The sequence below is a fragment of the Neolamprologus brichardi genome, chromosome 13 (assembly GCF_056152115.1).
Source record: "Neolamprologus brichardi isolate AB-2024 chromosome 13, ASM5615211v1, whole genome shotgun sequence".
Classification (NCBI taxonomy): domain Eukaryota; kingdom Metazoa; phylum Chordata; class Actinopteri; order Cichliformes; family Cichlidae; genus Neolamprologus; species Neolamprologus brichardi.
The window spans coordinates 10161270-10184780 of record NC_142116.1 but is presented as its reverse complement, the minus strand read 5'-3'; the positions used below and the strand labels follow the sequence as shown (position 1 = coordinate 10184780).

Below are 23511 nucleotides of genomic sequence, written 5' to 3'. Positions count from 1 at the left end.
AGACAGGAGTTAGGTCTTTTATCAGATATTTCTAGAGGGCTGACACTGAAGGATCATGGAGCTACAAAGACAGTATTTGGCATGATATTCTATAGTCCAATCAGGGTAGAAGGTTTTTATCCCAAAGCCACTGCTTTCCCAGGCTGTGTAACTAACCCACCATAAGCCATTATAAACCTACAGAGTCTGCTGGGAGGAATCTATGGAATCACTCAGAGAGGAGTTGACAACAGGAAGTAGTAGTAGTATCATTGGTGTTGTGAAACCCGTTTGTAATGGAATTCCCATTGTTGTAGCCTGGGTAGAGGATCCCCTCTGAGCCTCAGGCTAGTAATGGTACCAATACACTATTAGTGGGAACCCAATGAGTCTCATTACAGTTAAATTGCTGCAAAATCATTTATGCTGGCTGAAAATACTTATGCATGCCAAAAATATTTTAACCATATCTCTGTAACTGCCTTCAGTGAATTTAAAGAAAATAGATCCTAACCATTTGTTTTTGATAGGAAGTATTCTACAAGTAGGAATTGGCCCATTTGTTCCTTAAGTTAAACAGTGAATTGATTTCTTTCCCCTAAGTCCTACTTTAAGTGTTTGTGTAAACTGTTAGGGGAATAGCAACTCTAAAACCAAGATTTGAAACTGTGCTGCAAACTATGCATGGCCATTTGAAGCAAAGATACTATTTGGCTTCTCTTCAAAGGTTTCCCTCCTAAAAGACTCTCAAATGACAGTGCATAGTCGAAGCAGACATGTGACATGCTGGACCTTATTTTCTTTGTTTGTTTGTTTGTTTGTTTTATGTTGAAGATGTTCCACAAAAGACCTGGCTGACCAATCCAGTTTGTACTATATGAAGGGCAACAAAAGACATTTATTTATAGTTCAATCCAAGTTCTTTTTTTTTCTTTTTCTTTTTTTTAACAGTGCATTTGCATGCAACGTGCATCCAGTTAGGTGGACTGATGCAAATTTCACCCAGGTAACGTGAATAGAGGCAAGTTTTTGTTTATGTAAGTTAAAATATTTAAACTGGGATAAAAAATTCGCTTCATTCTACATCACAAAAACCCTGGGATTTTCCCATAGAGTGGATTGCTGCTGATGCCAGCAATAATCAGAAGTGGAGGTTAAGCCTATTGACATCATTTGAGGGCAGGTGGAGCTGTCTGGTTGAACTTATCTGTCATACAGAGATTTTTAAAAAAAAAAGAAAGGAAGTTTTAGAAAAAAATAATCACACCTTCATGTTAAGTTTTTAAAATGTCTTATCGTATCGATTTCCATCATGCATGCATAAACGCAAGCATTGTTAAGTGTACCTTAGCTTCATGTTTGGTATGAACAGACCATAATAAGGAAATTATGCTTCATTTATTTATTTATTTTTAACCAAGTGTACAGTTGGTTAACCCCAGAATGACCTTATTTGTATACGTGACTTTGTTCATACTATTAAATAATTAATTTATTTATTTGTTTTTATTTTATTTTTTGTCTGGGATCATTCGTGACCTTGGAAACAGCTTTTTCTTTTTATATGCTTTGATTTTATTTTTATTTTTATTTGTTGGTAAACATTCTTTAATATGACATCTAATTTGTTGCAATTTTCAGGTTTTTCAGTAGTATAAATATTGAAAATATTGTTTCCACAAAAAATACGAATGTAACACATTTACCAGTAGGTTTTTGTTTAGGTTTCCTTTTAAGCAGAACTGTGGTAATAACAGGCACGGCTTTGTAACAGGCCATTGTCACCATGGAAACGGGAGCAGGATGATGACGCTGGCACAGTTTAACGTGAAGCTGTTTGTTTACACACCGCGAAGAGCAAAGAGGCGGAGCTGTTATCGAGATGCTGAGCTCAGGTTTATTAAAAGAAAACATGTTTCTAGTTTCCAACAGCATTGTTGTTCCTGTGATCGCCATTTAAACCTTTACTGGGAATAAGCAAGTGGGAGGTCTTTATCAAAGCACCTGATCAACAAACTCTGTAGCTGCTCTGATCACCACCATTTGTTTTAAACAGTGAAAAGTCTGCAGTAAGCCTCTAGAAGTTGTATTAAAATATGCAGATTGACTGTTCACTTAGTCCGATTCCATGTTTAAATTATACTGCTTGCTGAAGGCTAACGGCAGCCGTCCTCTTTTACATGGAAGCAAACGGGTGAGTCTAAAGAGGAGAACAGTGTGTAATAGACCATATTTATTTCAAGGTTTTCATAACATTTTTCATATTCAAAGTTTATGTTATATATATTTATATATTTATGTATAGGTTTGTGTGCATGTGTGTTTGTGTTGACTTGTTTAAACAGCTTTATGAGGGCCAAAAATTAGAAGCCCACTATACTTGCAGTGACCAGCAGTCAGTTGTGGGGACTAAATGCTGGTCCTCACAAATTTGAAGGCATTTTTGAGGCTAAGAATTTGGTTTTAGAGTTAAGGTTACAATTAGGTTGTGGTTAGGTTTAGGGTAAGGTGGCTGTGAAGGTTCTCAGTCATCCAGGTCATCGTAGTCAAAGGAGCTTGCAAAGAGGGTAAGGTTTAGTTAGGGTTAGGAGGGTTAGGAGTATGCACTGATTCCTAATGGTTAAGGTTAGGATAAGGTTAAGCATTATGTCAATTTGATGCCCTCACTAAGGTGTGAAAGCGAGTGTGTGTGTGTGTTTATTGGCAAGTCTTGGTTGTGTAGTTGTGTGGGAGTAAGTCCAAGGTCATCAAGTGATAACAGCACAATGGTGCAACTGAGTGCTGACAAACATTACAAAGCCTTGGTTTAAAAAAAAAAATGCTGTTAACAAAGAGTCTTTAGACTAAATAACGTTATTAAGTTTACATTTAGTTACAGTCCATCAAGGCACACAAATGCCTTATTACCTTGAACACTTCCACTATCTATCTTTATCAGGATGTTGTTTCTCCCTTGGAAATATTCCCACAGAGTGTAAGTGGCAGCAACATTCCATCCATCCACGGAGATATCAGGTTGTTTTTCTTAACAATAAACTCTCAACACTGATTGCCTCTGTCAAACCAACCAAAGGGGCATTTAGACTCTCGAGTTATTGCTAGCCTTTTGTTTGTTCTGTAGAATCAACACAGCTGATAGGACATGTTCAAATTGACCTGTAGTGTAAATAATGAAATCGTGCAGCTTTTAATGTGAGCAGATCTTGGCAAAAACAAATTTTGTAAATGATACAAAGAGAATCAAAGGATCAAAGACTTCATTTTGGCTACACCAGTTCATGGAAAAATAGGCTTCTTGTTATCAGAGGTATAATATTAGTTTTATTCTTGTTGAAATGAAACATTTAACATTAGAAGAAATGTGGCACAGGTTGAGAAAGCCCAAATGCTGGTTTGGTCTGCACATACACATTTGTTTCGGAAAACAAAGCTTTTTATGTGCACCGTTGCATTTTGTCCACACGTAAACAGCTTTATGCTAAAAATCAAGCTTTCAAAAAGTACTCTCAATGTGATCATTTTCAAAAACTGCATGTGCATTCATGTTTGGACAGGGATTACAGAGATTATGTGTTGCAACATCAGAGATGTGTGTCTTTATCTCCATTGTTAACGTCAGACTGGACTACGTGTTATTGTTTATAGGCTTCTGACATTTTTGTATGGTTAGGGTTACATTGCTTTGACATGCTCAAAGCAACAATGTTTTTTACATTTTCACATGGACGATGGTGTTCATTAAAACGGTGCTTGTGAGGGAAAGGATTAAAAAACAAAAGCAGAATATTCTTGTTTTGAAAAATACCGTGTACAAGTGCGTTTTCACATCTTTCATTTACTTCAGTCCATATCAGTTGATGAGCCTGATAGCTGAAACTTATAGTTGTTCCTTTTACACACAGGGAAAAAAAAACACATTCTTGCAATGTGTCACTAGAAACCATGTGAGAACTTTTTGTCTACCGATTAGGCAAATGTGTCTGGGTGGGAGCAACAAAAGTAACTAAAGGAAGAAGGTGCTGTGTTCTGGCATGTTGGAAAAAAAAAAACAAGGGATTTACATTACATTTAAGGGCTAGTTGCTAGCCTGTACTGACAATTTGTGTACACTGAACATCTGTGGTACCCTGCCACATTCCAAACTGCAAAACTTACTTGACTATGGAAAAGCATTTCGCTCAAATTTGCAGCATACACCGAGTAGTTGGTTCGTATTATGTTTACACCATAAACAAACAGCTCTGGAGTTTGGAAGTGGACCAAGACCACCTCCTCCAAAGGGTCTCAGGGCAGTTGTTTTTGTTCGCACCCAAGTAAAATTACAGTGTTCACCCCTGCATCCCTGATTGTGTAGTTTTAAATTGATTTAAATGGACTAAACACCAGAAACCCAAAGTTGTTTTCATAAGCTCTGTGCTCCCTTTTTCATTTAGTTGTTATTTACGGTTTGTTTATTATTCTGGTTTGTTTATTTATTCATATGCTTTTCATCATGTTATTTCACCCTGAGTGTCTATTAAGTTTTAGTAAACAAGACATTTGAAGATGAGGCTGCAATTTTAAGTATTTTCTGTAGATATTTGTAAAGATGTGATGAAGAATATCCAGTTGTGTCCCAGATTGCAAAAAAAATCCTAAATCCAGATCTACATCTGGATGTGATTTCTTGTAAGATGGGCAAAGCCCTATCTTTGGTAACAATTTAATGCAAATGCAAATCAAACCAATCTCCCTTTGGTGGTAACTATTAGCAAATTATAGTCTATGAATACTGCAGCCCTTCATTTTACACCCACTTTTTTAGTGAACCACAGGTAACTGATATCATGAAGTGCATGCAATTTGAAAGCTAAGCAACCAGAGGAGGCAGACAGGCCATGGAAAAACCTGCTGCTTTCAAGAATATTTAGGCAGCGTTTTTAGTCCATTTGCCCAGTACTGTATTCCTGAAGCAAGTTTTTTGCAAAAACACAACACGTTCAGTGTGTGTAAACTGTATGTGTGTTTGTGTACGTCTTCAACTTGTGAATTTATTTATTTTATCCAGATCATGATGAACACTAAGGGTTTTGACTTCACACATCTTAGTTTGTGACTTCACTGTGGCAGCGCTCTCAGACCTGGTGTAGTGTTACCAGCAGGTTTGAGGGGTTCTTGCTCTCTTTAATGTGTTGAGCAGTTTTAGGACCTGAGGACAGGTGCTTTGTGGCACTGTCAGCCTTCTGTTTCTACAGTAATGAATGACCAGCATACTGCTGTTGGCCCTTTTTAAATATCTGCTATCATCTCCTCACCTGGACGGTCGCCTTTTTCCCTGTCACTCACTCTTTGTATATCCCCCTTTCTTACATTTCACCTTTATTCTCCATCCCCTTCACATCTGTCACTTTCATCCCAGTCCCGTCTTTCCCTTTTTCCTTTTATCTCAGTTACACTGCTTTTTTTTTCTCGTGCATTTTTTTATCTTACGGTTTTTGTGTATTGATCTACCTAAAGTAAATTATTTTTCCTTTTCAGTTTTATTACTTGAAAAAATTGAGAATGATGACATTGGGAGAAAGACCTTGAAGATCACAGATTTTGGCTTAGCCAGGGAATGGCACAAAACCACAAAAATGTCAGCAGCAGGCACCTACTCCTGGATGGCACCAGAGGTCATTAAGTCATCTCTCTTCTCCAAAGGCAGTGACGTCTGGAGGTATAATGGATGATAATGACACATGAGGCCTTGACATTAGATTTAAATACTTATCTTTTTTCATTTGTCTGTCATTGTTCTTTAAATGTATTTATCATTAGTTTACTTTGTTTTTTGGGGGGGGTTTTTGTTTTGTTTTTTTCAGCTATGGTGTCTTGCTGTGGGAGCTGTTAACAGGGGAGGTGCCGTACCGTGGAATAGACGGCCTCGCTGTTGCTTACGGCGTGGCAGTTAATAAGTTAACCCTACCAATCCCTTCCACTTGCCCCGAACCCTTCGCTAAGCTCATGGAAGGTAAGTATGAGCAAATATCAGTGGAGCTGAAGCTGAGCTGAAGCTTTGTTTTTCCACAGAAAATGTATGTGAGACTGGCATCTTATTCCAAGAGAGGCACAAGAAGCGACGCCACCTGTTATAGGCCATATGGCACTAAATATTAGACTTTAAGTTTAATTTAATTTTATGTGTAGATTTGTACATGTATACATATTTCTACTGGAAAATGCGTGCATGCTAATAGTAAATGTACTCTTAAAATGGCTAATGGCAAGTTTGCTGGTTTTCCCCAACTTTGTGAATGTTTGTCAGAGCAGTTCACTAGGCTCACAAATTCAGTATGATGTAGATGCCCTGGTCACAGTGGTTATGAGTCCATCTTTTCACTGCATTGTATTTGTCCAGATTGCTGGGACCAGGACCCCCATGTGCGTCCCTCATTCTCCTGCATCCTGGAGCAGCTTTCAGCCATCGAAGAGGCGGTGATGGCCACCATGCCTCAGGACTCCTTCCACAGCATGCAGGACGACTGGCGTGTGGAGATCCAGGAGATGTTTGATGAGCTCAGGACCAAAGAGAAGGTAGAGCAGAAGGAGGAGGAGATTCTTTCATACACTAACATTAATATGTTGAAGCCACTGAACACAGAACTGTCCTGGCAGCCGGTTAAACACATGAAAGTAAACTTAATTTCCAGCATCCTCTCGTCTGTGTCGCACAGTGTGGGAAGTTGGACCCTGACGCCAAGTATGAAAAAAGACCAGCTTGTCATCTTGCTTCACTCTTTGAGTTTTAGTAATGATACACGCAGGCTAATCTATCATTACGTCTAACCCCGATGTATCGCCCTGGACTGGTTTCATGGGATAAAAATGTTTAATTGGTTACTTTCAGTGGATAAGGCTAAATCGCACGTTTAACAATCAAGTCATTAATGCCGAAGTGCTTTAGTGGACTTCCCCTTGTTAAAACCTTAATCTGCTTCCTGTATAAGTCTGCTGTTTCTGGCTTAAAGTGGGGAGAGGGGAGTTAATTAGTGTTTAGAGAAACAGCAGGATCAGCACACAGAGCTGAGTTAATGAATGGTGAACTGAGTTTTACACAAAATACAAAAGTGCACAGGTGGTGTTTTTATTGAGAGTTTTAATTTGTGCCTATTTTTGTATTGTGGATTTATGCTGTCTGCTTTGTTCTAGTTTTTCCAGTTCTGCTAATCCACCGTTTGAGCATGAGGTTTTCGTTTTTTAAATCTTACAATCCCCAAATTAAACGCTTATCTGCACAGCTGGTAATTTCTGTTGCCTCACCATGCTATATTAAATTCAACCACTATGCAGAGCTCAAAGAATAAGGCTAATTTAGCTTTGAGCTTTCCCATCATAAATTTTACAAGATTAGGGAATTAGTCCCTTCATTTAAACAGATTTCCTGTAAAAAATCTCACCGTAATCTGTGTCTAGGTGGGTGGCTGAAGTGGTTTGACTGTAAAGCTGCTTTATGGAAGTCATCCAGTAAGGATTATTATTACTCAACTGAGAGCAATTGAAGAGAAAATGGAGGGAGTGAAGAATGAGTAAGCAGTGGTAGGAGAGCATAACACTGCCTCAAAAAGAAGGCTCCTGAACCAGCTTATTATTGGTGAATTATGTAACATACCTACTCCTGCCTATTTTGAAGATTTCAGTGCTCAAAAAACATGTCTAAAACCGCACACGGAACAAATGTGACACAGAGGCACAACTTAAGAGTAGTTCTAAATATTGATCTAGTGAGAATGACATACATCCTTTCTGGATCTCTAAGGCACTTTTACTCATCCTAGTGTTATCCTTTAAATGTTGACTGTTCACTAAAAGAGTAGTTGATATAATTTACTTACTGTAAACTGCTTACTGTAGACTTGACTAGCTCTGCACTTGAAATTTTGCTTGCTCATGTTTTAGCTCATACAGTGTTGGCAAACAATGCCAACTTAGCTCACTATTCTTAGAGCAGCTATTGAGGTCTATAGAAGGTGCCTTAACCTCCTAGGACCTGGCGTCCACATATGAGGACATCACATTTTGGGTTATTTAGACCAAAATACTCAATTTGGCTCTACAAGGGCCTGATATCCACTTACGAGGACATTATACTGCTACTGTTCTATCGAAATTATAAACGAATATCCTCACATGTGGCTCTCATTTTTCTTAGAAACAAAAATTAGGTTAAAAAAATCTGGTAATTCTTTGTCTTTTACATTCATCAGGTCTCAATCAGCCCAAATATCAAAGAGAAATTAAAAATGCATGCCGTGGAAGAGTTCGCGCCTTAGGAGGTGTCACCATCTGAAATCTTTCAGCCAGTTCTATAAATGCACTTTACCTCTTAATACCTGCTTCTTCCAGGAGCTACGTTCCAGAGAAGAGGAGCTGACGCGAGCCGCCCTGCAGCAGAAGTCTCAGGAGGAGTTGCTGAAGCGTCGGGAGCAGCAGCTGGCAGAGCGCGAGATCAACGTGCTGGAGAGAGAGCTCAACATCCTCATTTTCCAGCTCAACAAAGACAAGCCCAACGTGAAGAAGAGAAAAGGCAAATTTAAACGCTCCCGCCTTAAACTGAAGGATGGGAACCGCATCAGCCTACCCTCAGGTGAGCTTGCAGACTGAACTAAGCTAAAATATTCCCACATTCAAACCTCACGATAGAAATGAGCCTTCCTTTTTTCCCCCGTAATAGCACTTAAAAAAATTGGATTGCAGTGCTTTAAAACTGGAGTTCTCACTCTGGATGGATCCTCTCTGTCCCTTTGTGCCATCACTCAGTGGTACAAACAGAGTGAGATTTGCCGTGCCCACTGCCTGTCAAAGCTTTGAAGTTAATTTGGTATTTGAATTTCTTGGAATCTCCTGTCAAAAACAACTCCAGAGCTTGACAAATCATGTTTTCCCAGTATATAGTTCTTGTATGAGAATGGTGTATTTGCCACATCATTCCCATACATCTGTAGCAAAATAAAAAAGTTAAACCATATTGTGTCTTCCAAGCTTTTAGCCTACACTATTCAGAAAAAATAAGCAAACTAACACGTCCAGATTAAATAATCACTCTGATGTTGTTGTGTTTGCAACATTTGAACTGTGTTGGAAAATGTAACTATACATATCAAACTGTAATCACTCAAACAGTAACTCCTCTGGGATTATAATAACTGTTTTACTTGTCCGGCATATTGCAGACTTCCAGCATAAGATCACCGTGCAGGCTTCGCCCTCCATGGACAAAAGGCGGAGCCTTCACAGTACCAGCTCCTCTCCTCCCAGCAGTCCCACACTTATCCCTCGTCTACGAGCCATTCAGCGTAAGTTCAGTTTGTTTTTTTGCATATTAAAGAGTCCCTCAGGTTTTCTTAGTCGTGCTTACTGTCCTACCTCGAGTCCAGCCTGCTCAAGTGTAAAAGAACCAAAGAAATCACATCAGCTCTGAGAATTTCACAGGAACTGGGAACATGGGAACAGTATCATGCACAATGACTAGAGCCATGTGAACAAAAGCTCCAGAGGCAGAGCCAGTTGTTTGAACAGTTTTAAAAAGATGTTAGTCACACACCAACGCCCCTGCAATAACTGGGACAAATTCCTCTTGTGCATTTATGGTAGGTGATAATACAGATAGGGGGCTTCTCTGTAACATAGGAGGCACTGAAAAATCAGAGTACTAGAAAAAAGACGTACATTGGTATACAGATCCGTGTGTTTAAACTTAGTCTTAATTGATGCTTTGAGCTACAAGATTAGACAGGTCTGTGCTATCCAAGGAGGAGGTGTGTTTTAGAAGCCTGTATTTAGTGCACACAGGATTGTACACTTGATGAGGAATCGTGTATTTGCAGTTGTGTACACTGATTTACCTCAGCATTTTATTAAATCTTTATCCATCCATCCATTCGCTTCCGCTTATCCTTTTCAGGGTCGCGGGGGGCGCTGGAGCCTATCCCAGCTGTCATAGGGCGAGAGGCGGGGTACATCTTTATGCATAGCCATATGATACATAGCAATTGAATAACAGCCCTGTTGACATGGACACCTATTTCTTGCACATTTTAAAGTCCGTTTTATTTGCACCAGCCATAAATTTCATTCATACATATAAGTGTAAATGTTTATTCCAACAGATAAACATTTAGACTTATTTATGGCAGCACTGGCTGAAGTACTCCACCTTCTGTTTTGTAGCATTAAATGCTCTGTTTCACAGTGCTCAGGCTGTAACATGTGCATTTCCCTCCTCAGTGACATCCCACAGGCCGAGGGACAGTTTGTATGTTTACCAACAGGATGTTGATTTGACCAGCGAGGTGTCAGCCTACTCTGGGTTCAGGAGGAAAGGCAAGGAGACTGGCTTCGCTCATGCAGCGTGAGGCGTTGCCAGTAGCACTGAGTGCTGTGTGTTACGTGTGGCTAACTTTAAGTGTTGAAAGTGGTTAAAGTTTCCTGTCAGTGATTTGTCTCTTGCAGATTGACAGCATTTATCTGATGTGTGGATCATAACAAGACTTTGGTATTTTCTACTTGTAAAAATGTTTTCATCAACCTTAAAATCAAATAAATTAGCTACACAGTTTATGCTGCAGACATGGGCCACGGAGCTGTTTATCTTTTTTTTTTTAATTGTCTTTGAATTCTACAAATGAATTTGGTGGCAGCTTTCTTTGGCTCTTGTCTGATGCTGTGACATAATTGGTGGATGCTGCTTTTGCTGAAGTTCATGACAACTTCACAACTAACCAATACCAGTAAGAGGATCTTAAAACAACACTGGTATTGGTTGCTGTTGTTTTTCTTTTTGAATTGTAAAATTTGATTATCACTGTCATGATTATGATATTCACTCTGAATCTTCCTGAATCAGACATTAAATTAAAAGACTCGAAAGCCATCTAGTGTATAACTTTTGAACAACAGTACTCCAGGGGTTCGGTGTTTACCTAATGTTTTTTAAGTACAGTGGTCCCTCGCTATAACGCGGTTCACCTTTCGCAGCCTCGCTGTTTTCCTGATTTTTTTTTTTTTTTTTTTTTTGGTGCAATTTTTCATGGTTTTGTTTTTTTTTCTTACAACGCATTGTGTTCTGCGTCCTGATTGGCTGTAGACCATTGTCAATCAATCTTGTGCGGTGTCTCCTGTACAGTACAGAATGCGTTCAGCTTGTCAAATTTACATAAATCTTCTATCGCTAGCAGTGTGACTCTGAAGTGCTGCACTGTATGTTTGTAAGTTTTCCCCCCAACAAACACAACAATGCCAGCAAAACGTTTTGCACCATCAAAGGCAACCGCAGGAGCCTTTGGTTTCATTCTATAATACTGGACTTATTTTTCTACAAAGGTTTGAACTTTGAGAGTCTTTAAACAAGAGAGAAAAGTGTGAAAATGTTCATATCTGTCTGAGAAAATTGTATAAAGTGTGTAGTGAGGGGTTTTACAGCCTTAAAACATCTATAATAATTGTAAAAATAAAGTTGGCTACTTCGTGGATTTCACCTATCGCGGTTTATTTTTGGAACGTAACTCCCGCGATAAACGAGGGACCACTGTACTTCATAATGCTTCTATGGATTGATTAATACCAGGATTGTACAGATGGCAGAAAACATTTAATAATCCTACTAACATGTCCTGTCCATATTTCGTGTGAGGACTGTCTTTTGGTCAACAGCAGCTTGCAGGAGTTGATTGATTGGTTTGTTTATTTGTAAAACTTAACAATCCCTGCATTTACAGTTACTCAAGATGAGAGCAACCGTACGTGGGGCCGCAGCTCCCCCTTCAGGCCAGAGGAGTTTGATGACGTGAAAAAGGGAATCAAGAAGAAAGGAAGAACCTGGGGACCCAGTTCAGTACAGAGCAAAGAGAGGCCTGCTGCCGCTCAGAGGTGAAGTGTGTTTACACACAGGAAAAAAAGCAGGACAGTCACGTTTTACTCACGCTGTGTAGTCGAAGACTTCAAAACAAGCTTGTCTAAGTCCAATTTTCAAAGTGATGAAATAGTTTTTGACTCTTCTTTGTGTATCTGATTCATGCTACATTTGCAGAGTCCAAAAAAAAAGTAAAGAAGTCATCATTTGTATGCTTCTCTAAAGGACTGCAGTGCAGATGGTCAAACATCTCAAAGTCTCATACAATTTAAAAAAACAAAAAACGTTTTGTTCGCTGGCACATGAAAGACACTCAGATAGAAAATGTAACATCGCATTCGCACAGGGATGGTGAAGTGAACATAATATATACAAAAATCTAAACAATTGTAATTTATAATCAATCCTTTTATAAAAATATTTAGATGTTAATAATCTCTGTACGTGTGATAATGTTTGTACAAAGTTTCGCTCAGATTGGCCAACCCGTTAAAGAGGCGATGAGGTATATACAGACAAATCATATGCTACGATCATTATAGTAAGAGGATGGAAAGTGGCATGCACTGTGCTGCACTCTGAAACTCATCCGTCCAATAATGGTTGGGTCGCATGGGCACAGTGTGACACACATATGTGCCACAAATAGAAAAGTAGAATGACAGGAAGCCGATGCATATAGCACACACGAAGACAGTGTCGCCTCAAAAGATGACATAGTAATGATATGGAACAGCCTATGCAGCACTAATTTTGCTCGACCTTGTGGTCAGCGTGGTGCATGAAAGAGCATCTTCAGTCTTTGTGGCCAGATGTCTGCACAGTTACAGTGCTTTTTTTCTTTATATATGTAACTAATTCTGCAGTGTACCTCACTAATAATTCTTTTTATAGAGTGCGTCCTCTGTCAGATGGCAGTAACCCGTGGTCCACCAGCCTGGTGAAGTCCCAGAAGTCTGTCCCTCTTGCTGCCCTGTTTGCCGAACAAGGTGAGCTAAAACTGTCAAGTGGTGACATTAAATTTGTTTAAATGGTGCTTGGATTTATAAGGAGCAGGTATTTATTGATATTTCCACTTCTGTGTTTTTAGCAGGGAACAGTAAAGATGAGACTTTCTCCCAGGAATGTTCTGACAGCAGCTCCAAACCAAAGCAGCTCAAGTTCCCCAACCAGGTGTACATCGATCTACCTCTGTGGAGGGACGAGCAGCAGACTCAGATTTGCCCTGGTGGAAACTGCGGGACAGGAGATGCTGGAGTGGGATTAGCAGGTCAGAGCGGCCAACCAGAGACTCCAGACGACCCATATACCACCACATCCACTTCATCCACCTCAACTACCCCACAGCTTACACCCACCAACAGCCTGAAAAGGACATCAGGTCGCCGCAAGACCGACGCTGTGCTGTATGGCTGCGGTTCACTGCTGGCTTCGGTTGTGCTCGGTTATGATATCAGGGAGGCCCTGAAAAACTCAGCTGCTGGCGAAGACTGCGAGCCCCCGAAAGAGGAGAAAGAGAAGAAAAAGAAAGAGGGCCTGTTTCAACGTGCAACCCGTTTCCGCCGCAGCACCTCACCACCAAGCGGTCGCTCCCGTAAAGACGAGGGAACGTCAAACCACAACTCCCCCCAACCTGTCAATCTTATTTCCATGTCAGCCATCATGGAGTACAACTCCACCAAGTGTCTCTTACAGTCTGAAGCGGAGATGTCGGAGTCTAACCCTGTGAAGGCTGAGCATGTGGCTGTCAATCATCACACAGAGCCATCCAGATGCAGCCCAGCAGCAGTTCCAGAAGGCCAGAGTAACAAGACTGCAGCTAAAACGCAGACAGCGGTGCAAACCCAAAGCCAGCCGCCTGAGCAGACCAACCACAACCCAGCAGCACGTCTACGCAGAAAGAAATACACCACCAACCACAACAGTGAGTAACTAACAAAAAGTCAGAAAACTTGTATATACAGGTTTAAAAAGGATTCCCACTCCAAAAATGCATCTCCCTGTTTGTTCACAGCCAATGGCCTGCCCGCTCTGCCTCCTCCAGTCACACAAAAGAAGCAGGAGAAACAAGAGAAGGATGGAGGGCCAGAAAAGCCCACTGGTGGAGAGGCCTTCACAAGACCGCGGCCAGTGTCACTCAGGGCCAAACCCCACACCTGGGCTCTGCTGCGAGGACGCAACAAAAGCTACTCCCTGGGTCACTATTCCGGAGAAAAGACGGCGCAGAACCTAAACGTGATGCTGTCCTCAGAGGTAGGGATGGGCTGCTCCCTGCTGGACATGGACACCGAGGGCCAGAAACGAGACTGCACCGTGCCGCTCTGCCGCATTCAAAGCTCTCCTGCACGGCCCTCTGTCTTTGAGCTGGATAAAGAGTTCCTCTCTTAGAAGTCTCGAGAAGCGATCTACGTGCTGGTGGTTGTAGCTTGTTGCTCACAGCCTAGAATGTTCAGAACTTACACACACACAGAACTCCTGGAGGGTTTAGAACCAGGCTGCCTTTGTTTCTATTTGATGAAGTTCTATACAGAGCGATAGAAACGGCTTTGTCGCAGTTCTAGCACATATTCTATGTTCTAGACTGCAGCAGAGTCTGAGGCTTTTAGAAAATTCCTGAGTCACAGGTGTTCCAGTGTGTTTCTTTCTAGTACACACACACACACGGGGTTCTGAAACCAAGGCAGAACTTTCCAGCGATGGATCAGCAGCTCTTCCTGTGATCATCTCGGTGCTTGACTGCCACCTTTGTTTCCCCATCCTTTCCTCGCTCTTGTCACCCCCACCCCCCTTTTCCTTTCTCGTTCTATCGGTGCAGCTAAACGTTGACCGCTGCTGCAGCTTTCTCAACACAATACCCTCACCTTTTTATTTATATATATATTTTTATAGGTAATTTAATATGAAGAGACTTGACCTTACCTTAGAAACCAACAGGACACACATTCCATGTCAGTTTCGAAAAAGTGTGATCACGCTTTTAGATTTTTTAATTTTTTTTTTTGACTTAAAAATCATGCATGCATGTACTTAAAACATTGAACAAAAATATACTATGCCTTGTTTGTAAATATTTCTTTTAATCCTTTATCGGCCTAATGCTGGCAGTTTTGTTTTCTTTTATATGGCATTAATGCTGTTTCATGACTGAGGCAGCAATGCTGCAGTACAGTTTGTTCTTGGGCAATAGATTGGGGTTTTCGAAGAGTCCGTGGAGTAGTCGAGAAATGTGTCTGTTAATTTGTGTTCATGAAGAAAAATGTTTTCTTTTTTGTTTGTTTGTTTGTTTGTATGCACAAAAACATCTGCCACACAGTCTGAGGAGAGTTTATGAGGCTCATGAACACAAATTGTAGTGTAGTCCACCCTTGGAAGGGGAAGATGGTGGCATTCACTTAAGAGACACGATTCATGTTTGTATGGTTAAGATTCAGACCAAAATCTTAGGTTTAGGTTTAAACACAGATTGTGGTTTAGGTTCAAATAAAACAGCTGAGCCATGTTTTAAAGCTCTGTTACACTTCCTTTTGAAACACTTGAGTTTTGCAGTCGGGGTTACTGTCACATATTTAATTGCTGTCCATGAGTACACAGGAACAGATCACATTTCTGGACTACATCACGTGTTACCATGAGGCCACGCTGTCTCGAGGTAGATTACATACTGGACCTGGGTAGAGATGCATGTGTGTTTCCACCCAGAATTCCCTGAATCTTTTAGAGATGCGGGTAGAAAACTGGAAGTCCTACAAAGCAGACCTGGAATCTTCTCATTTAGGAGTTGTGGTCATGTGTTGATAATATGGAATATGGAGTATTTATAGATGTTTTTTCTTTGTTAAAATTGTCTTTATTTGGCACACTGCAGCAGAGCGGGAGGAACGCATCAGCCGTGAATGTTCATGTGAGGGAAAACCCAAATAAACTGCTTGGATATTTAGGATTTCTACAAAGCCCATAAATGTGCACACAGGAGAGTGTTTACTTACCGTTTAGAGCATCAACTGCACAGAACTGCAATACTTGTACTGTAAACCTGATAAATGTGTGCCTTTCAGCTTTGTCGTTTAAAAGCTCGGTCACTCAGTCATAGAAATCAGCCCCAGTTTGGTTGGTTTGATTCTGTGATAGCGCTGTTACATGTAACTGGTTTTAACGTTTAGTTGAGTCAGGTTGTCGGTTGTATCTGTTTCTCTTTGTACACTTTTTATACAATGTTAAGCAAAAGGTTTTTACATTTAGAAAATATTCCGAGTCAAGACACCGTTTGCCTTTCATGATCATGCTAGTTTTCCTCAGTATTCACAAAGGGCTTTGAATGTTGATTTGTCAACATGTTTCTTCCAGACTTGTGTGAACTTGACAGTATGCAGAGCTGATAATGAAGGATATATGCTGGACCCAATGCCACCTGTAATTGTTTAGTGAGTAAATTGAATATAAAAGTGGCCCACTCAAGTATTCATTTACTAAAAGATATGAATTTCCAAATGGTGTAAATATAACTGATTGCTCATGTGTATCTCACTGTGGCATTTTATCATTTCCTGTGTTGCTGTGTTTTATGACCACTGAATTCAGAGCAGCTCTAAACACTGTAAAGGGCCTTACTGATCATAGGGCTTTTAAAAGTGAAATAAATTAAGGGCATCTTTAAACACCAGCATGCACCGCTGCTATAACACTGCAGACCTGAAACATTCCCAGACACACATGCCAATATATTTACAAACTGCAGCAATAATATTCGTGAATCCAGACACTGCACATTCAGGCTGTGTGGCTACAGGACCAAAATTCAGCTCTATCAGCACTAAGGCCTCTCAGTCCTCAGGACCAAAACCACTAAATGAACTAGCTGCTAGTGAGGAGTTCCTACAAAGAAGGCGACTCCACATAGATCCTCAGTGTGAAGCACTGTAGCTGAAAGACCCACCGCCCTCCCAATCAAATGAGAACTTCCTGTTAAATGCAGTGCTTCCTTTAAATCACTGAACACGTGTCACGCTGACTGTGTTACATTGAGCTTAGAATACATCTGTTTCAGTGAGCGCTGTTTGGTATCATTACAGTATTTGTCATTTCATGCCTGATTGATGAAGAGTATCCAGTTTATCAATGTTTTCAATAAAGTCTAAGTCGAGACTAATGTCATTGGTTTGTCTTTTTTTCCTAACACAGTTTAAAATATCATTTCAGTTTTTGTGTCATCTGAAGATGATTTATGGGGATTCAATTCAACTAGTAGTTCTGCATCATGTTTAAAAGTTCCCGAAGATGCTTTGAAACCCTCAAAAAGCTGAAAGCTGCCTCTGCCTACAGAAGCAAACCCACCAAAGCGTGGCACAAAGACTGGATGGTTAAAGGACAGGGCCCAGATTCAAAGACAAGACAGTAAAGTTCACGAGATGTTCTTTTTTTTCACAGCCATGAAAGTAGCAACAACACAAGACTAAAATAATTTCTGGCGCAGTGAGGTGAAGCTACTGTTGGTGAAGACCCAAAGACCAAACCTACACCATCAGAACATGGAATTTTATTATTATTATTTTCCAAAGTCCTGCCATTCAGGGTAAAAGAAAGATCATTCTTAGACAACCATCAAAAACACATGGTTTGAAGCTCAAGTGCAAGTCAGTCACCCCTGATGACCTCAGAGGGTTCAGTTACTACTTTTAAATCTTCCTTAACAAGCAAGCTAAGTGCACAGATTATATTATTATACGACACATAAGTATAAAAAATATCGTAGGGTTTTTTTTTCCCCCTATATTTGATTATTGAAGTATTATGTAGCAACAGTTAAAAAGTCTGAATCTTGAAATCTGAAGGCACCACTATGGTGACTCTGTCCTTTAAGTTTGTATTCACTGTCGTCTTGGAATAAATCTAAACTACCACAACAGAGTAACACCAGGGAAAAAAACCCACTAGAATCAAAGTTGCTGTTTCTGCATATTACTGAGCTTTAATTAAAAACAAGTATATATTCATGGCTGCACAAATAGGCGTAACACTATACCTTTGTAGGCAATAAAATACAAAGAGGAGAAGACGATGAGAAAACTGCGAAAAACACCACCAGCTTTACTGTTTGTACAAAAAGGGTCCAACTTACAGGACGGAGGTCAATTTCAACAGTGGATTTTATTTGTAGCGTGATACATTTGGCACAGTACATTCTCATAAAGTTTTCTTTTAGCAGAGTTTTTTCTTTACAAAAAGCTCTCTTAAAGACGTTAAAGCAGCATTCGCTGATCCTCACTGCTGGACTGCATGCGAGAGGAATGAGGAAACAGACATAAGTTGAAAATATATCTTGACCATGTGTGAACGAGCACACCAGATTGCAATAATATTTTTATGATTTATGGAGAGGAAAAGCTGCCTGTCATCACTTTTGACTGTGCGTTAGATAGAAAACTCCAAAACAGGAGCTCTGGCTGCGATCAGTAGATGAATCTACCGGGTGGCTCTTGAGTTCAGAATATTTTTGCCATGAATAGAAAAAATTTAAAAAAAATACTCTTAAGTTTAAAAAAACAAAAGCAATCCTCTTCCGGTGAACGTGAAAGTTTGCCTTCATATGAGACCTTTAATGCTTTGTATAATAAAGTGCATCACTTTTACTTGCACGGATGTGTGTGGCTGTGGCTGTCGAGGTAGCGATGGATATTCAAAGCTGAAGGGATGGCCGACGCTGTGTCTGCAGAAAATAGAATAGAATAGAATAGAATTCAACTTTATTGTCATTGCACATGTCACAAGTACAAGGCAACGAAATGCAGAGAGAAGGAAATCAGCAAACGGAGCAGTTCTGTTTTGTCTCTCTAAAACAGGGGTGTCAAACTCAAATACACAGTGGGCCAAAATTCTAAACTAACATTAATATTTATTGAAATATATTTATTCCTCCAGATATAAGAAGGAATCTTTTCTTATGGTAAAAAAAAAAATGGTAAAATGGTCTGTATTTGTATAGCGCTTTACTTGGTCCTAAGGACCCCAAAGCACTTTACACTATACACAATCATCCACCCATTCACACACTGGTGATGGCAAGCTACAGTGTAGCCACAGCCGCCCTGGGGCGCACTAACAGAGGCGAGGCTGCCGGACACTGGCGCCACCGGGGCCTCTGACCACCACCAGTAGGCAACGGGTGAAGTGTCTTGCCCAAGGACACAACGACCAAGACCGTCAGAGCCGGGGCTCGAACCGGCAACCTTCCGATTACAAGACGAACGCCCAACTCTTGAGCCACGATCGCCCCATGGACACGTTTTGCTGAAAAACTGAATATGGAACAAGCAAAGCTTAATACTAAACAATATATATATTAGCTGTATAATACCAGTAGGCCAGCTCTAATAGTAATTTAGTATGGCTTCGCGGGCAAAATGTAATTAGGCTGCGGGCCAAATTTGGCCCGCGGGCCAGAGTTTGACATCTATGCTCTAAAAGATCTAAATATGGTGAAAAGGGTGGGGTGAGCTGGGGTAATTACTGTCATCATGTACAGACTCTCATGATAGAATTTCTCCTCCAGGGTGTTTCTTTCCCCTCCCTCCCTCTATCTCAAAGCCTCGGGCGATTGTGATGTGACAAATGATACTAGACGTCTCATCTGGGTGATCTTTTGTTGCAGCAGTATTGTTGGTCATCAACAATACTCTCCAACGGGTCTGTGTGCAGGTAACTAAAACACACACCTGCAACAGTTTCTCACAGATATGGCGGCTTTGTGCTGTGGCAGGAATTTGCATCTGTGGTAATGATCTATAGGAGCTAGATACGTCTCTACCCTGCAGCCGGCACGACATGATACGATGCAATGATGTGATATGAGGGAATGTGTTTTCATACCTGTGTTGTCAGAGGGTAGTGATGCATTTCAGAGAGCTGCGGGCGCTGTGCTTGCCCTGCAGAGGGAGGACGATCTGAGCTTGGAGGCAGTATTCTTCTCTGTGATTCAGGTCCTTCAGAGTCAGCTTGTGAGAACAGCACTTCATGTCAAACACCTCCTAAAGGAGAAAGAGATAAAGAGAGAGAGACAGTGAGTGTCCACCAGCCCTCAGCGGTAACGGGCGGCTGGAAGCAACAGGTGGTGCAGTTTGACAGAAAATTTCAAGAACTACAGGCGGAAAAAATACAAGTTGTTTTGTTCTTCTTTTTGTTGTTGTTCTTGTTTTTGTCAGTCATCTTTTGCTGCTCTTCCTCTTCTTCCTTCTCTATTTTGGAACTGTGCACCGATTCCACTGTAACCTTTCAATTGAGTGTCACAAACAGCGAGGAATGAATTGACAATGAATAATTTACTAATGTTTACAGTGGAGCCTAGAGAAAAAAAGATGTAATCCGGTGCTTATCATAGAGAAAATGCAGTGATTATTGATTATTATTTCATTCTTAAATGCTGAAACGTGTGCTAAAATTGGGGAAATGTAGAGATTTCAGCATGTTCAGCTGTTCTGACTTAAATTCCCAATTAAGTGTGATTCATTTATCACAAGTGCACAAATCAAACAGTTTTCCCATGGAACTACATTTAGGATGTAATGAGTCTAAAATAAACCCAGCCTAATCAGTGTGGAGATGGATACGCAGCAGGGTGTTTGGTGTGAGTGCGTACTTCTTCTCCACTGGGGTGTGTTAAGTAGATCTTGTAGTACAAATTGCTGTGCAGCTTCCGGACCAGCTCTCGGGGGGACTTCACTCGGACCACAATGGCTGGTTGTTCGGTTACATTCAGTCTCAGCACAGGGGGGCTGATTTTGGCTGCATGGGAAACAAATTTCTTTGAGCTTATCCGCAGAGCGATGAACACACAGTTGTGAGAGCGTGAAGCAACGCAGAGGAAAAGAGAGGAAGCAGCGGAGAGTATGCTGCTGTTTTTAACTTAAAGAGGGAAGTCTAAAGAATTCATGTGACTGTGATTGGATTACAAGACAATGCAACCTGAACTTTGGAGCTTTTTTATCTGACATTGGTTATATATATAGTTTGGAGAGAGCATTTTTTAACTTAACTTAGATCTTTGTTATGCTCTATTTAAATAGCTGAACCAACTCATGAGTGTCATTGCACCTGCCTTCAGGCTGTGCTTGCTGCCATACGTTCCTGCATCAGTTTGGGGAAGTGAGAACGAACGGAAAGAGGATGCAGACAATGATGCGAGAAGTTGTGTAAACACTCACTGTCCCAACGCGGGCTGAATCTGGGGGAGAGGGCCCAGGCTGATTGGATGCTGTTGGCCACAGACACAGCGCCAACTCTGGCGTAGTACCACTCTCTGGGCTCAGAGGTCACGTCGCTGAGGTCACAGTGGTGCTTCCGGATCTTTTGACAGCCTGGCACATCGATCCACTCGGGCTCGCCATAACTGAGGGAGAAGACATAAACACAGAGGATGGTTATTTCATCCTGTGCAACCTACCCAGCATCCTACTGAGGGTGCTGGAATAATATTAACACAGATACTCTGATACTCAGATTAGAAATATTCTACACTCCAATTGGATTCATGTTAAACATTCACATCTTTTCTAGAGTTCTGCTGCTGACATCTCACAGATTAAGAAAGCTGCAGGTTTCGTCACTCTCCAACCGAAATTTATTGAACCAACAGCAAGAAGATCAAAACTACATTTCACGTCGTCATGAATTCCCTCTTACTTTTGCAGTTTTGCTTCCACCACCATAAAATCACACTTCCTCCACAGCTCTCTCTCTCTTGGTGTACTTCGAGACCAGTTTCCGATCTCAAATCTCAGTTTTCTGCATTATTCGCTGGCTTATTTGCACCAATCTACCGTTGTGTTCAGCGCTGTTGGCCGCTGTTTTGTTTAGTCTTTTTCAAAAATGACCGCTGACAAGAAAGCCTCATTTATGCTGTTCAATACCGAAGAAATGTAAAGTTTTACAAATTATGCCAAACTGCAAAGGCTTAGTTGTGTCTCTAATAAAACCTCCGTAACTTTGCTCTGCTTCATTCAGCAGCATCAGGTAATGTTCATATATTGATTCATGATTTTCTGATTATTTTAAGGCGGTTATCTGCTATAAAAAGCCAGGACTTGAAAATCTCCTTCATGTTTTTCTTTGGTTTATCCTCCGTTACAAAGGAGTCTGCTGTGATGCTTACACCTCCGATGAAGTCTGACAAGTGTCAGCTTTGTTTTTATACCTAGATACTAAAAAATATGGATATGTACTGATAAATGATCAGAATTATGTTCCTGACTGTCTCAGTGAAAATCGTGACCTTGTGAATCAAAATTGAATCTGTTATAGAAATCAAAATTGATACCCAGCCCTACTCCAAAACTCAGCAAAAAAAACCTGTATGTCAGAACTTCGTGGCACGAGTCAGTACTTTACTCCATGTAGTCTAACTCAGTAAGTTCCACCTTAACTGCAAAACACTTCATTTGCTGATACATCAGCAATAATGATACAATGATCAGATGTAATGCAGAAGAGGCAATGTTTCGCTGCTGAATGAATGCTTTTATTTTGATATTTTGAATATCATGCAGGACTGTTACTTGTAAAAGAGTTTTGCTTCCTTTTTTGTAGTTAAAACTGTGCTCCTGCATGTGTGTATGTGTGTCCTCTCACATCTTCCACTGGACGTTGTACTGCAGAGAAGAGTTCGTGGTGAGTGGAGTCCAGTTCAGGATGTTTTTATAGTTCACTGAGTCAAACCTCACCTGGCTGGGTCGAGGCAGCATCACTGGAAGTGTGAAAAAATAATGAAGAACAGTCTGGGTTTATGCAAAGATAATGTCCATACTAATGTGTATTATTCAGAAACATAGTAAAGATAATGATCACATACACAGAATAGTAGTATAGTAAATACAGTGAAGGTAAATGACAACATATAATATCTGTTAATTTTACACTCTGAAAGGCACTGAAACCCAGAATTTAGTAAGAGTTTTCTAAGCTTTTCACATTACGCTGCATGGATTTTATAGAGGGCAACTTGCAAAGAAGAAGATGCTTTTAACATTTCTAAAAGATCAACAGCAGCTCCTGTCCAAACTTAACACACTGCAGTTAAATTATTAGTAAAACAAACAAACAAAAAAAAAAAACCTGAACACACAAAACAATACAAATAATTCTCATGGCAAAAATCATCTCTTTTTCTCACACCTGACACAGCAGTGTCGGACCAACTTTGTTTTCATTCCCAACAATAACATTACACTTCATTCTTTATTTCAACAAGTCTAGACTTTGATAATCACTCAAAAAGTGTGTTTCAGTTGATTTACTAATGAATTTTAGACTAGGCAAAAGGTAATGAAAAAGTAGATTTCTAGCAGAAGATGCTGTAAGTTCTCCTATTGGTTGGTTTGGTTTTCTGTGGCACCAGTAAATGTAAAGTTATACTTCTTGGTTTTATTATGGGAGCAGTGGGGTGAGGCAGATGTAAATCAGCCTAACTTTCGATAAAGAACAGCCCTAAACCACGTTTTACATGGAAATAAAAATACAGAGAAATAAATTCTAAGAAGTTACCTTGTGCTGTGACAGAGATGCCCAAGTTGCCCAGCAGCGCTGCTCCAAGCAGGAGAGATGTCATAGTGTTTATGTGGTTTGTGGACGACCAACGTGCAAATGTTCACAACAAGCCACACTGGACTGGACTGGTG

General features: G+C 40.5%; 2 protein-coding genes across 3 annotated transcripts in view; one reads left to right on the top strand and one right to left on the bottom strand.

The window, feature by feature from the left end:
* map3k21 (mitogen-activated protein kinase kinase kinase 21) overlaps window positions 1-16994 on the top strand; it is a 28063-nt gene extending 11069 nt beyond the window's left edge. Inside the window, exons 2-11 of one of the 2 annotated variants that reach the window (XM_087850117.1) lie at window positions 5497-5677; window positions 5823-5971; window positions 6359-6534; window positions 8344-8584; window positions 9171-9293; window positions 10225-10320; window positions 11715-11865; window positions 12743-12837; window positions 12939-13772; window positions 13863-16994. In XM_087850117.1, the coding sequence (XP_087706243.1) occupies window positions 5497-5677; window positions 5823-5971; window positions 6359-6534; window positions 8344-8584; window positions 9171-9293; window positions 10225-10320; window positions 11715-11865; window positions 12743-12837; window positions 12939-13772; window positions 13863-14236 (2420 nt within the window). In that variant the 3' untranslated portion in view covers window positions 14237-16994. The remainder of the gene's footprint in view (window positions 1-5496; window positions 5678-5822; window positions 5972-6358; window positions 6535-8343; window positions 8585-9170; window positions 9294-10224; window positions 10321-11714; window positions 11866-12742; window positions 12838-12938; window positions 13773-13862) is intronic. The other variant, XM_006783656.3, reaches the window with a different exon arrangement.
* A 930-nt stretch (window positions 16995-17924) lies between these two features.
* il22ra2 (interleukin 22 receptor, alpha 2) lies at window positions 17925-23503 on the bottom strand. Its single transcript, XM_006783655.3, has 6 exons — window positions 23378-23503; window positions 22466-22580; window positions 21043-21227; window positions 20478-20623; window positions 19712-19869; window positions 17925-18551 (listed from the first exon to the last, which is right to left on the bottom strand). The coding sequence occupies exons 1-5, from the start codon at window positions 23439-23441 to the stop codon at window positions 19720-19722; spliced, it is 660 nt and encodes a 219-aa protein (XP_006783718.2). The 5' UTR covers window positions 23442-23503; the 3' UTR covers window positions 17925-18551; window positions 19712-19719.
* Window positions 23504-23511: the final 8 nt, after the last annotated feature.

Excerpts from the sequence above, each read along its gene's own strand:
- il22ra2 (XM_006783655.3), bottom strand. The coding sequence starts at position 23,441 with ATGACATCTCTCCTGCTTGGAGCAGCGCTGCTGGGCAACTTGGGCATC. Across the intron at positions 22,581-23,377 it reads CATCTCTGTCACAGCACAAG|TGATGCTGCCTCGACCCAGC; the intron begins GTAACTTCTTAG and ends TCACACTTCCAG. Across the intron at positions 21,228-22,465 it reads TACAACGTCCAGTGGAAGAT|TTATGGCGAGCCCGAGTGGA; the intron begins GTGAGAGGACAC and ends CTTCTCCCTCAG.